This window comes from Thamnophis elegans, chromosome 1 (assembly GCF_009769535.1).
Source record: "Thamnophis elegans isolate rThaEle1 chromosome 1, rThaEle1.pri, whole genome shotgun sequence".
Taxonomy (NCBI): Eukaryota; Metazoa; Chordata; class Lepidosauria; order Squamata; family Colubridae; genus Thamnophis; species Thamnophis elegans.
Window position 1 is genome coordinate 131393669 of NC_045541.1, and position 12456 is coordinate 131406124.

General features: G+C 35.8%; 1 protein-coding gene across 1 annotated transcript in view; it reads right to left on the reverse strand.

The window, feature by feature from the left end:
• The window catches only part of NEK9 (NIMA related kinase 9), a 35838-nt gene extending 23480 nt beyond the window's left edge, over positions 1–12358 (reverse strand). The window contains exons 1-5 of the mRNA XM_032231691.1: positions 12067–12358; positions 5956–6133; positions 5237–5292; positions 3732–3802; positions 643–748 (exon numbers count right to left, since the gene is read on the reverse strand). Coding sequence (XP_032087582.1) covers positions 643–748; positions 3732–3802; positions 5237–5292; positions 5956–6133; positions 12067–12255 — 600 coding nt within the window. The 5' untranslated portion in view covers positions 12256–12358. The remainder of the gene's footprint in view (positions 1–642; positions 749–3731; positions 3803–5236; positions 5293–5955; positions 6134–12066) is intronic.
• Positions 12359–12456: the final 98 nt, after the last annotated feature.

A 12456-nucleotide genomic window follows, 5' to 3' on the forward strand; every position in this document is an offset into this window, starting at 1 on the left:
CTGAAGCAAATAGTCAAAACAAAAAGATATCAAACAATTCTACAATTATACTAAACAAAACGGACAAAGAAAAAGATTTGCCAATGCCAACATACACATTCTATCATTAGATGTATCATTTGATCAGTTTGTTATTTCTTTCAAACCCAGTCTTGGGAATATTTATTTATTTAGAGCCATTTATATAGCCACTCAACTCAAGCAATGTAACTCTAAGCAGCATACAAAAAGTTACAACAACAAATACAAAACAGGGAGGAAATAGCACAGAGCATTAAAAACAACTAATATAGTTGTTATAGTTCTAACAGTGATTAGAACTCTTTGATATAACTCATTCAATGGGGCCTCTGGTTATTGTGACCCAAATGCCTAGTGAAAGAGCCAGGCCTTAAATGCCTTCCTAAAGGGCTATAGGGAGGAGCCAGCCATATATTTATTTTAAAAATCTACTGAAAAATATCTAGATGTGAATTCAAAGAATTCAAATATCTGAATTGCAAATTTAGATACTTTTGTTAGAAATAATTCAGAACAGGAAAAAGTAAGAAATAAACACTTGATCGTATTATTTGACGTGCATAAAGTCCCAAATAGCTGAAACATCATCATAATCATCACATTCGTCCTGCAGCCACTTACAGTTTCAGCCATGGAATACTCAGAGTTCAGTTTTTTTGCCAAGCCATAGTCTCCCAGTTTTATGAGATTTGCTTTGGTGAGGAAGATATTCAAGGTCTTTATATCTCTAGGAAAGAAACATTGAGATATAAATATTTATATCAACACACAGAAAGTTTTTAAAAAATAACATATTCACTTTGTTAACACAGGTAATCCTTGACTTACAACAGTTCATTTAATGACCATTCAAAGTTACAGTGGTATGAAAAAAGTGGCTTATGACTATTTTTCATACTTACGACCATGGCAGCATCCACATAATCACATGATCAAAATCTGGATCCTTGGTAACTGACTCATATTTATGACTGTTGCAGTGTCCTGGGATCATGTGATCCCCTTTTGTAACCTTCTTACAAGCAGAGTCAATGGGGAAGCCAGATTCACTTAACAACTGTGGCACAAAAAGTCATAAAATAGGGCAAAATTCACTTAACAAATGTTTCACTAATCAACAAAAAATTAGGGCTCAATTATGGTCATAAATTGAGGACTATCTGCATTCTGAAGGCATTAATACCCTCTTCATGTGTACAATCTTACTTTTTTTGCAGAGGTCCTAAACTTTATCATGCGATGCAAGCTGTTATTATTTTTTTAGTTTTAAAGCAGGCTAATCTAGTATTCTCAGTTAAATGTGTGTTAAAGTAGATACTAGACTCATTTCAAGTTGAAGTGCAATGAGGAAGCAGTCCTATATTCTTTCTGAGAGGGAACCCCATAGAACTCAATGGGACCTAGACAGATATGCATAGAAGTACATAATAAAGCAGGAAAAATAGATGAGGTAAATCCTTGGGTTTTATAGACAAAGTTAAAAAATAATGTTGTTTACAAAGCTCGTATCTAGAAGATCAATTTGGCATGTCCATAGAAAACTATGATTAACTTTAAAAAGTAATATTTTTGTATCTAAAGGTAAACTTTCCCTCAAATTGTTTTAACTGCTGATTAGATAACACCCATGTTGTTTTTTTGACAACCACCCAGAAGCATTTGCTTTTGTTTGCTATTAGCTGCCAGAGATGTTCAGAGATTGCGGCACATATGCTTAATAAATAATAACGATTATTAGTGTTAGTATTGCCTTCTTCCCAGGTTAACCTATAGCCTTGGGATTTCCTAGTGGTTTCCATCCAAGAATTAATCAGATCTGATCCTCTTAGCTCCTTTCAAGATCAGCTGAGATTATCTAGGCCCTGCTATTTCCTTCTAACACCTATCTGTCTTTTCAAGAATATGACAGCTTCAGTTAACTGTTGGAAATCCTTTTTGACCACTAGATTTCCAAGAGTTAGCTGACCGCATCAAACTTTAGTTTTTATGGATGTGATATTATAACTCTCGTTTTCAAGAAAAGCTATTGAATGCATTAATTTTGTTCTGGATATTTTTGTTGCTCTTTATATGCATTTGAATTACATATGAATGATTTAAAAACAAGGACAACAAAAATGTATTCTGTAAGTTTCTATAGTGCCAAAAAATTACACAGAAAACTACTCATTCTGTGTCAATTTCACTACACTCAGAAGCAGTTGCTTCTGTCTATATCTGAACAGTCATTTCATCACCAGGAGTCCCAACTGGAGTATCATTTAAAATAGGGATTGCATATAGCACTTTATGGTTGATTTCATTCTTTATTAAGTAAACAAATTTAGATATTACACAAACCAATTGTGATACAATATGAATATATTGTATATATGTATAGTTTTGATTAATATACAAGATTACAAAATATGATTTTTATTTTAAGAATTTTTGATCACAAAATTTTTTCATCCGCTTAACTCACACCTTTATTATTAATGTATTATCATTCTTAATTATGAAAAATGCCAGGCAGTAAAATGCATTAAAAGATGTTAAGAAAAGAAATCAGATAACCGAAAGATGTAGTACAGCAAATGCGTAACCTCAGAACAAGAGTCTTTATGCAGACGGCCTTTAAGATAAAGATAGAAGCTATTTCACTAGCTAATAGTTTCCATACCATGCAGACAATCCTGAAGAATGGTTCATAAACCTTTTAATAATTAATTCTAGTTTTATAAGCAGAAAATGAAATAAAGGGGCAAAAAAATCTGCATTTTGTACAGATATGTTTGTTTCTAAACCACTTTAATCTTATTCAAGACTTAATGGTTTAAAAGTAATGAATAGTTAAAGCTAGAATGCGTTGCTTCTTCATCTATGAGGACTAGAAGAATGCATTTCAATGTAATCCTTGATTAAAAAAAACATTTTTAAACTTTTATGAAGCATCCATGTAAAAGAACAAAATTGTTCAAATACTTCCACAATTTTTTTAAAAAAAGTTTACTCAACAAACTATAACCCTCTTGGGCATTCATAAGAGTATCTGAAGCCTGTATTTCTAACTGTATCATTTTTACTCCAAGAAGACTAGTTTTTTTCCTAGATTCTGCTACTTGAGAGTGTTATCACCAAAGAAATTCAGAGGAGACAGTTAGAATGAAAGTAAAGTCAATTTAGTATGGCTTCAGAATGGGATAACTTATCATTGTGAACAAGGTTTAATGTTATTATGGTCCAGTGGTTAAAAAGTTAATATGAAGCAAAATTATAAAATGTCAAACAATTACAGAAAATAATATGGCAATCTAAATAGTTTGCTTTACAGTTACATATATTTATGTATTTCATTTACATGATGCTTTTTCTACAAGGAGCTCAAGATAATACACATGGTTTCTTCCCAATCCATTTTAATCTCACAACCAACCTTGTGATGACACTTAGGCAAAGATGATTGACCCAAATTCATTCAATGAGCTTCACTGTAGAACAGGAATCTAAGCCTTCTACAACTCTCTGTATCCATTAACTTTTTATGTCATATGGAAACTATAAGTTGTAATTCAGTTAATATTATGAAAATGCTTGTCAGATAAATGATGCTGCAGAATATGGTCTTTCATATATTTGGTTGTGTGCAATTTGAGGAACTCTCATTTAATTATATTTGTCAGAGTCAACAGACAGAATTTTTGCCTTCTTTTGCACTTAAATTAAAGTACCTGTGAAGAATTCCTTCTCTATGGATACAGCTCACTGCTGATGCAATTTGAAAGAGATACCACACTACCATCTGCAAAAACAACCAGAAGTTCACAAAGGAAAAAAAAAGTTTTTTAGGAGACCAGCACAGCAAATATTCTAATTGAACGTTTCTTTAGAAAGTAGATTTTATCATTTAAGAGCAACTCAATATTGAGCACTTTTCTACAAAGTTCCCTTCCTGAAATTATTAGTTCATAGTTTTCAAATGGATAATGGATGCTAAAAAAATTTATAACTTAATAACATACTGAGATTTCAAAAAAAAATCATGGTGGTCTTTACACCCCTTAATTCGAAGTTTCAGCTGTCACACCACCACTCTATACTTTAAACATTTCTTTTAACATCTGTATTCTCTCCTTGTCTCCCTTTTACAGATATGTAAAATATTGGGCAACCATTGAATATAATCTGGAATTTTATCATGAAGACGAAAAACATCTTATTTTAATAAAATGGCCTTTTAAAAATAAGAAGGCTTTAAAGTGCTAAAGTTGCAATTCAAAACATATTTTGGAACAGAAAATATGCCTCACTGGACACAGAGAACATACCACATATGTAATCACATTTTAAACTGATATAACAATAGCCGAATAATTGTATATATAAAAACAAACGCATGGATCTTTCTGCTTAGTAATTAGTTTTAGGAGTACAGAAAAAAAATGTTCCATTCTTTTAAATATAAAATGTAGAAGAAAACAATTCTAAGAGTTGTGGCAGTAATAAACAAATTCTTTATTAAAACTATTAGGCTATAGTCATGTCACAGTAATTAAACAGACTCATAAATCCCCTAGGAAGCCATATCAAGTGTGGAATCTATAGTATCAGACAAATATTTTAAATGTACATAATACAAATATCCTTGTTACATATACTTTCCTACACTGTCTCAGTGCAAGGCAATGGCAAAGGCAAGGTGCCCTCCATATAATCAGATTGGATTTCCATTTCACTACATAACTTGCTTACTCTCCAGCAGTTGCTGGAGGGTGACACAACAATGCTTGCATGATATACTCACAAGCCTCTTGATGGCATTTGCAGAGTCCCTAATTTTTTTTAAATCCCTGAGATTATCAAATCTCACAAGACCTCAATATGAAAAATTTCCCTTAAAACTCCTATGAATTCACATTTCTGCATAAGTATACACAAAATATCAGTATTCACAAAACTCATAAATTATGATAATCTGGTGCTGTTTGTGTTATTTTAACTGTTTTTAATTGTAGAGATTATTTGCTCCCTGCTGCTATACAGTTTGATGAACCCTTTTGAAAGTATTGGAATACAGTTTCAATAATTCCTATACTGGCTGGAAATTATGATATCTATAGTTCATCATTTCTGGAGGTAATCTGGTTGAGGAAGACTATTTTAAAACCAAATTAAAGGCTGATCAAGTGAATAAAGGAGAAGCAGACTTCCCTTTGTCTCCCAATGTTTTCATTACCTCTTCTTCAAACAATGTGTCTTTTTGTCGTAGGATCTTATCATAGAGATTTCCACCTGGAAGTAAGAAAGAAAAATACTGAGTTATAAATTTCACATATTCTCTGTGTAATAAAAATCCCTCAGGGGATGTTAATGTTTTCCTATTTTTTTCCATGGAAAAAAGGATTCTCATTTCTGCTCTATTCTTTGCTACTGCTGCCACCTTCAATCCAAACCTCAAAAGATGTTACAAATAAAGGTTCAATAAACTTGGGAAAATAATAAAATTTAAGTTTAAATAAATAATGATTTCTTTGATGCTAATAATCTGCAAAATTAATTAGAAAGTAAGACTGTAAAGTTTTGCAAAGAAGGAAAAATGTAATCCAAGATATTTAATACAGGAGAAGGGAGCACTGTGTATGGCTTAAACTAAAAAGATTATTTCTCATGTACTTTTAATTTTCTTTACTCTGTTTATTCTTCGAATCTCCTCAACTTGGGTGTGTATTTAGTACCATATCTTTCTTTTAGGTAGTTCTGATTCTAAGTGTCTCTTATTCAGCAACTACTACAGAATATATATCTCTGAAACATAAATGGCAGTCCTGCAAGGTAAAGTTTGTTTGCATTTGTCAATCTACCTATAGTTAACATTTGTAAACAAAGTACAGATTCTCTCTGTTCCATCGCTCAAGATGGAAGAGAAGTTTGCTCTTTACAAGACATTGTTCTCACCATTACAGTACTCCAGTTCAATCAGCAAAGTGGTGTTATCCATGAAATGATTGTAATAAGCAATGATATTATCATGTTGCAACAGAGCAAGAATAACGATCTCATTCAAAGCATCACGCCGCTCTTTTTCTGACAATCTGGTAAGATCCACTTCCTTCCATACTACAAGTGAATCGTCCTGCAATTTAAAAAGCCTGCTTAGTTAGATGTATACGCCAGATAATTCACAAACATCTTAAAAATAGCATTTATTTCTTCAATCATCCAAAAATTAAATATGGGATTCAAATGCTCATTCTTATTTCTGATTCCAAGAACTAACCTTTTTCAGTAATAATTTAATATTGCAGCTTTTCAGGCATATAATCTACAGTGGATAACAAGATGGTGATTTGATAAGGAATATCACTATTTGGTATCAATATCAAATTCTTGTGATAAGATTCTAGTTTATCTAGTTAATGTATTAATTCTGGTAGCCCCTGAAACTATGTTAAGGATTTTCAACTTGTCTTTAATAAACTATTAAAAATATTTTAGATGTGGCATTCAAAAATTATCCACGTTTAGAAAATATACTTGTTAATGATGTTAAATAATTAATTGTAATTGTGTTATGAAAGATAGAAATCAAAGGCCTGCCTGGAACTGTATGAGTTGAAAACACACACTATAAAAAAACATTTCCGCCTTCACACATATTTAATTTTTTTTCTCAGAAAACCAAAGAGATATCTTGGTAGGCAAATCCATATAGCTCAAATTTATCAGATTTCATGCTCTTTACTCAGATCAGAATTTATCTGCCTCTGTCATGTGGATTCTTTAAAAATCTTATTTAAAATGCCTTTCTTAAATGTTATGTAGTTTGTAGTTTAGCCCTAGACTTTGCTAAAATGTAATGCAGCACTAGTTTTTTTCCCCCTTCTATACTGTTAATTTTTTTTTTGCCATGGAAAGGAAACTGCTGGAAAGGAAGCAAATTTTCTGCATCTTCAATATTTTATTTTCAAATGCCCACTTCTTTACTTTTCTAAAAACAAAGTTAAAGAAAAGAATATGCTAATGACATTTCTTTCCTATGCTAAATGGCAGTTTGGGAAACAATTTAGCCAGGCAATACAGAATAAGAGCAAAATTTATTTCTCCGTTATCCAAATTCCTCATGCAGCAATTATTTTCAACTGAAAAAAATCATCTTCATAATCCCAACTCCATTGAGCAAGATATTATTTTTTGTCCTTTATAATTAAAACAATCAATTCAGTCACACTAATTTCAAAGGAATTTAATCTAGGTAAATTTTTTGAAGCCTTATATGCAAAAACATCCTGAATCCAGTCCAATTTTTAATATCATAACTGACATAATAAACATACATGAATTGTCAAAATATTTCAGAGTTTTGTTTCTTCTGTTGCAATTAAGAGTTGTTACATCTGCTACATGATGTACATAGTTATGAAGTGTCATGTGATTTATCTGCCTCTATCATGTGGATTCTTTAAAAATCTTATTTAAAATGTCTTTCTTTATATGAGAATGCATATTCCTTGAAGGAATCTATACTTCATTTATGCATCCCCAAACAGCATATGGTGTATGATCAACTAAAAAAAAAACCTGTATATCAAGTTCTGGGGCAAACTTTGGGAACCCAGTACAATAAAAGAATAAATGTAAATAAATATATTGCCACCCAGAGTCGCATTATTCAAGTTGGGTGGCCATAAATTGTTTTTAAGAAATAGTGAGGGGACAAGGATTCATTATGCAGAGAGAGAACATTTTTAAAATAAATTTTGCAAATGTATAATTCCATCCTTATTCACTTTCTATGTCATCTGAAGAAATATTTGTTCATTAAAACCTTTGTGTTGCTGAATTTTGTGCTTTACTGTTTGATCCTATTTGACAGGGTTTTAAACTACTTAAATTATGAATAGAATAGGATAGGATAGAATAATTAGGCCAAGTGTGATTAGACACACAAGGAATTTGTCTCTGGGTACATGCAAACAACAGAGTAATAATAATCATAGTATTACCAATAAGAGTGGGTAGTAAAGAAGGTAAGAAGGATAATAGTAATATTACATCCATACAAAATGGGTAAATATATATAGGCATTAGACCCCATGATGGCAAAACTATGGCATGCGTGCCCGAAGTGGCACACAAAGACATGTTGCCTGGCACGCACAGCATCACCCATTCCTCTTCCAAGTTTCTGACCTTTGTGCATGCAGCAGTGCAAGAAACTGGAAGAGCTGGCCTTCCATTTTCCGGCATGAGCATGTGCACCGGCCAGCTGATCGGCACGCCAGTAACCGGAAGACCCCTGGGCAGCTCCTCTTCCGGGTTGCGGCCCTGATGAGTGTGCACACACATACTCCCTTTTTAGCACTCAGTGCCAAAAAGGCTCGCCATCACTGCATTAGACAGTACAGATAGTCCTCGACTTACAACAGTTCATTTAGTGACTGTTCAGTTACAACACTTTTGAAAAAAGTGCCTGATGACCATTTTTCACACTTATGACGACTGTACCATCACTATGGTCACATAATCAAAATTGAGATGCTTCCAGTTTCTTGCACTGCTGCATGCACAAAGGTCAGAAACTTGGAAGAGGAATGGGTGATGCTGTGCGTGCCAGGCAACATGTCTTGGCAATTGGTCATAAATTCATGTTTATGACAGTTGCACTGTCCTGAGGTCAAGTGATCCTCTTTCCAATCTTCGGACAGTCAATGGGAAAGCCAAATTCACTTAGCAACTTATTTAATAACTGCCTTGCTTAGCAACATGATTTTTGGGCTTAGCAACATGATTTTGAGGCTCAATAAGATATATAATAAATATCTAAAATTATTTTAATACACTATTGGAAATGGTAAATTGAATCTGGGCCAGGCGAGTCAAGGTTTTGTTTTAGAAGCTGCTATTTTTGCTATGTGACACAAAAAGACACCATGTACAGACATGATCTTTAGATATGCATAAATTAGACCTCTACTATTAATACCTGCCTAATATGTAGAAGGAAGGTGATTTAGAAAAGAAGGGGACTACTAAGTACTGTACTTATAGCTTTTACTTTAGGGCCTTAAGTTTAGCTTCACAATAAGTTGTTTATAAAAATTGAGAAAAGTAAAAAAATGAAGACTATAGAACAGCAATGGCAAATCTTTTTTGGCTCGCGTGCCATAAGTGGGGGGAGCGCAGGGGGGGGTCGTGTGCAGGCGTGCCACATCCATAATGCAATGCGCGACCCCCCCAGTGCGCATGTGCGCACTACAGGCACGACCCCCATTTTTTGCATGCTTTTTTCGCCCTCTCCAGGCTCCAGAGCCTTTATAGGAGCCTGGGGAGGGTGAAAACAGCCCCCCCCCGCTCCCCCAGGAAGCCCTCCGAAGGCTTCAGGGACCTTCAGTAGGCTTCCCTGAAGCCTCCAGAGCAGTCAAAATGACTCTCCAAGCAAACCGGAAGTCACTTCCAGTTTGCTCAGAGGGCCGTTTTAAGCGCTCCAAAGGCTTCAGGGACCTTCAAGAGGCTTTCCTGAAGCCTCCGGAGCAGTCAGAATGACCCTACAAGCAAACTGGAAGTCAGTTCCCGAACTTCCGGTTTGCCCGTAGGGTCGGGTTTTTGCACTCTGGAGGCTTCAGGGAAGCTCATGAAGCCTCTGGAGGGCCTCCCGGGGGAGAAGCTCTTTTCGCCCTCCCCAGGCTCCTATAAAGCCTCTGAAGCCTGGGGAGGGCGAAAAATGGCTTTTAAAAAAGGTGAATAGGGCAGCGTCTCGCATGCCCTGACAAATGGCTCTGCGTGCCACCTGTGGCACACGTGCCATAGGTTCGCCACCATCACTGCTAGAGAATATGGAAGAAGAATTAGGGATTATAGATTATATATTTCATAAAGTATTTGTGAAAAGTACAAAATTTCCTATATACAACAGGAAAAGCTGGATGAAAATCTATCAAACCAATAAAAGAAAAGCAAACAGAAATGTTTGCAGAGTACATATTGTGGAATAGCCAGTAGAGCTATATTAGATCAGACCAAAGGACAATATAATCTTGTATTCTGCTTGCACAATGGCAAACTAAATGTCAAAGGAGAACCAATACCCATTGTGGTATAATTTCCAAGTCATTCCTAGCAATTGAATTAAGAGAACTAGATTGCCTTCAACATAGATCCATCACTATCTACTGATAGTTTTATCTTATATGAATTTGCCTAATTAGTGATCACCACTTCAAATTATGTATTCCCTGTGACATTCCATGAAAGTGAAAGTTGGACTTCAAAGAAGCAGGGCAGGAAGAGTATTGACATTTTTGAACTTTGGAGTGGACTCCTAAGAATCTCACGGATAGCCAAGAAAACAAATAAGTGGATCACTTATTGAAATCAACCCACATTCTCACTAGTGGAACAAATGACCAGGCTCAAATTATCCTACTTCAGACATAAGATGTGAAGACCAAGCTCCCTGGAGAAGGCCCTAATCCTAGGACAGGTGAAAGGAAAGAGAAGATGAAGACTAGAAGCAACGTGGATTGATTCAATTATAGTAGCAATGGGTCCAGAACTGCAATGGGTGAAGACCTGAAGGACCAAGTTAGAGACAGATTGTCATGGAAAAAATCTATGTGATCTCTAAAAGTTGATGCTGACTTGATGGCACATAATCAAAGACTAAACAGTTTGGATATAAACTATGTATTTGATCTACTTTTAAAGCCCTACATGGTATCGGACCTGGCTACCTGAGAGACCGCCTCCTGCCAGTTACCTCCCAGAGGCCCATAAGATCGCACAGACTAGGCCTCCTCCGGATTCCATCTGCTGGCCAATGTCGGCTGGCGACTCCCCGGGGGAGGGCCTTCTCTGTAACTGCTCTGGCCCTATGGAACGATCTCCCCGTTGAGATCCGGACCCTTACTACCCTTCCGGCCTTCCACAAAGCGACTAAGACCTAAGTTCCGGCAGGTCTGGGGCTGTTGATTTTGTCTAGCCCCATCCTAGGTTGTGAATGTTGTGGACCTTTTAATGTTGTTTTGTTTTTGTATGTTTCCCCTTCCCTTTTTTACTTGGAAGCCGCCCTGAGTCTCTAGAGAGTGGGCGGCATACAAACTAATTAAATAAATAAATAAATAAATAAATAATAAATAAATAAATAAATAAATAAATCTATGGGCTATGGCCATAAGTTAATATAAGTAACCTTAAAAAGTGCTTCCTTTTATCTGTTGTAGATATCCCAGCTCTTAATGAAATAACTATAGAATCAGTGAATTATTCATTTTGAAATGGAAAAGTTTCTCTATATTCCAACTTTGCACTGTTTTATTCACCTCTATCATTTTTAGATTTTGCTATTTTCTAAGTTAAAGAATATCAACCATTTGTATCCCAAAAGGAAGTGGCTTCAGTTATTATTCTGTTGTCCTTTGGCTTTACAATATACAGGATTCCAAATGTGGTCAAACTGTAGGTTTGAACAGAAAACACTATAAAATAGACACTTTGTTCCCTTTTGTAATTTCAGCTTGGAATGTGTGCCTTTTGCAACAATCAAGGACTGATTTTCTGTTGAAATCCCCTTTTCTACACAGTTGCCATCAGGTGAAATTCCATTTGTATGTGTGAGTTCAGATTTGTCTAAGCATTTATCTATTTATATTGAACTTACTAATAATGATGACAATATTAATAATAATAATGGATTGCACTTGCTATTGTAATAGTCATTCCACCCCTTTGGTGAAATTCTTCAGACATTTTGTAATACTTCAACTAATAGTTAAATGTATCCTTTCTGAAAACTCAGGCAACTGGAGCTGCAAAAAAATAGAGATCTTCCTGCATATATTTCGAACATAATACAGTTTAATGGAATTTTTTTCAGCCCTTCCTCCCACCCCAATTTAAACTTCCAAAATGTAAGATAATGGGCCACCTCAAAGAAATGAGGAATTTTAACAATCAAGCAAAGAAGCAAATTATAATTAAAAAAACACAAGCGAAGGAGGGATTAGAGGAAAATTCGGGGCCTCGGTTTATGCAAGGAAGAAAACTTGTACTACCAGGGCAACGACGTACCTCAGTCCGGCGATACAGGGTGGCTTCGCCGAACGCCCCCCGACCCAAAACCCGTATAGGGGCATAATGCAATTCCTCTTGCTCGCCTCCCAAGCCCGAACCAGGACGGGGGCCGGTCCCACTGGACGACTCGCTCCCGAAGTCGGAGTTGATGGAGTTATAATGTCTCTCATATTGGTTCAGAGACATGGCTGCCCCGCTGCCGCCTCCCGAGGATCTAAGCAAGGAGAGCGCAGGCGGCCCGTCACGCGATGATGGTGAGCGGCTTCCTGCTATTATTGCCGCCGCCAATAACACCAGAGCTCCCGTCTCTGCGCATGCGCGCACCCCTTCTCCGGCCTCAATCTGGGAGAGCCACCAGAGTTCCCCGGACTGTCCCTTTCGCCGGCT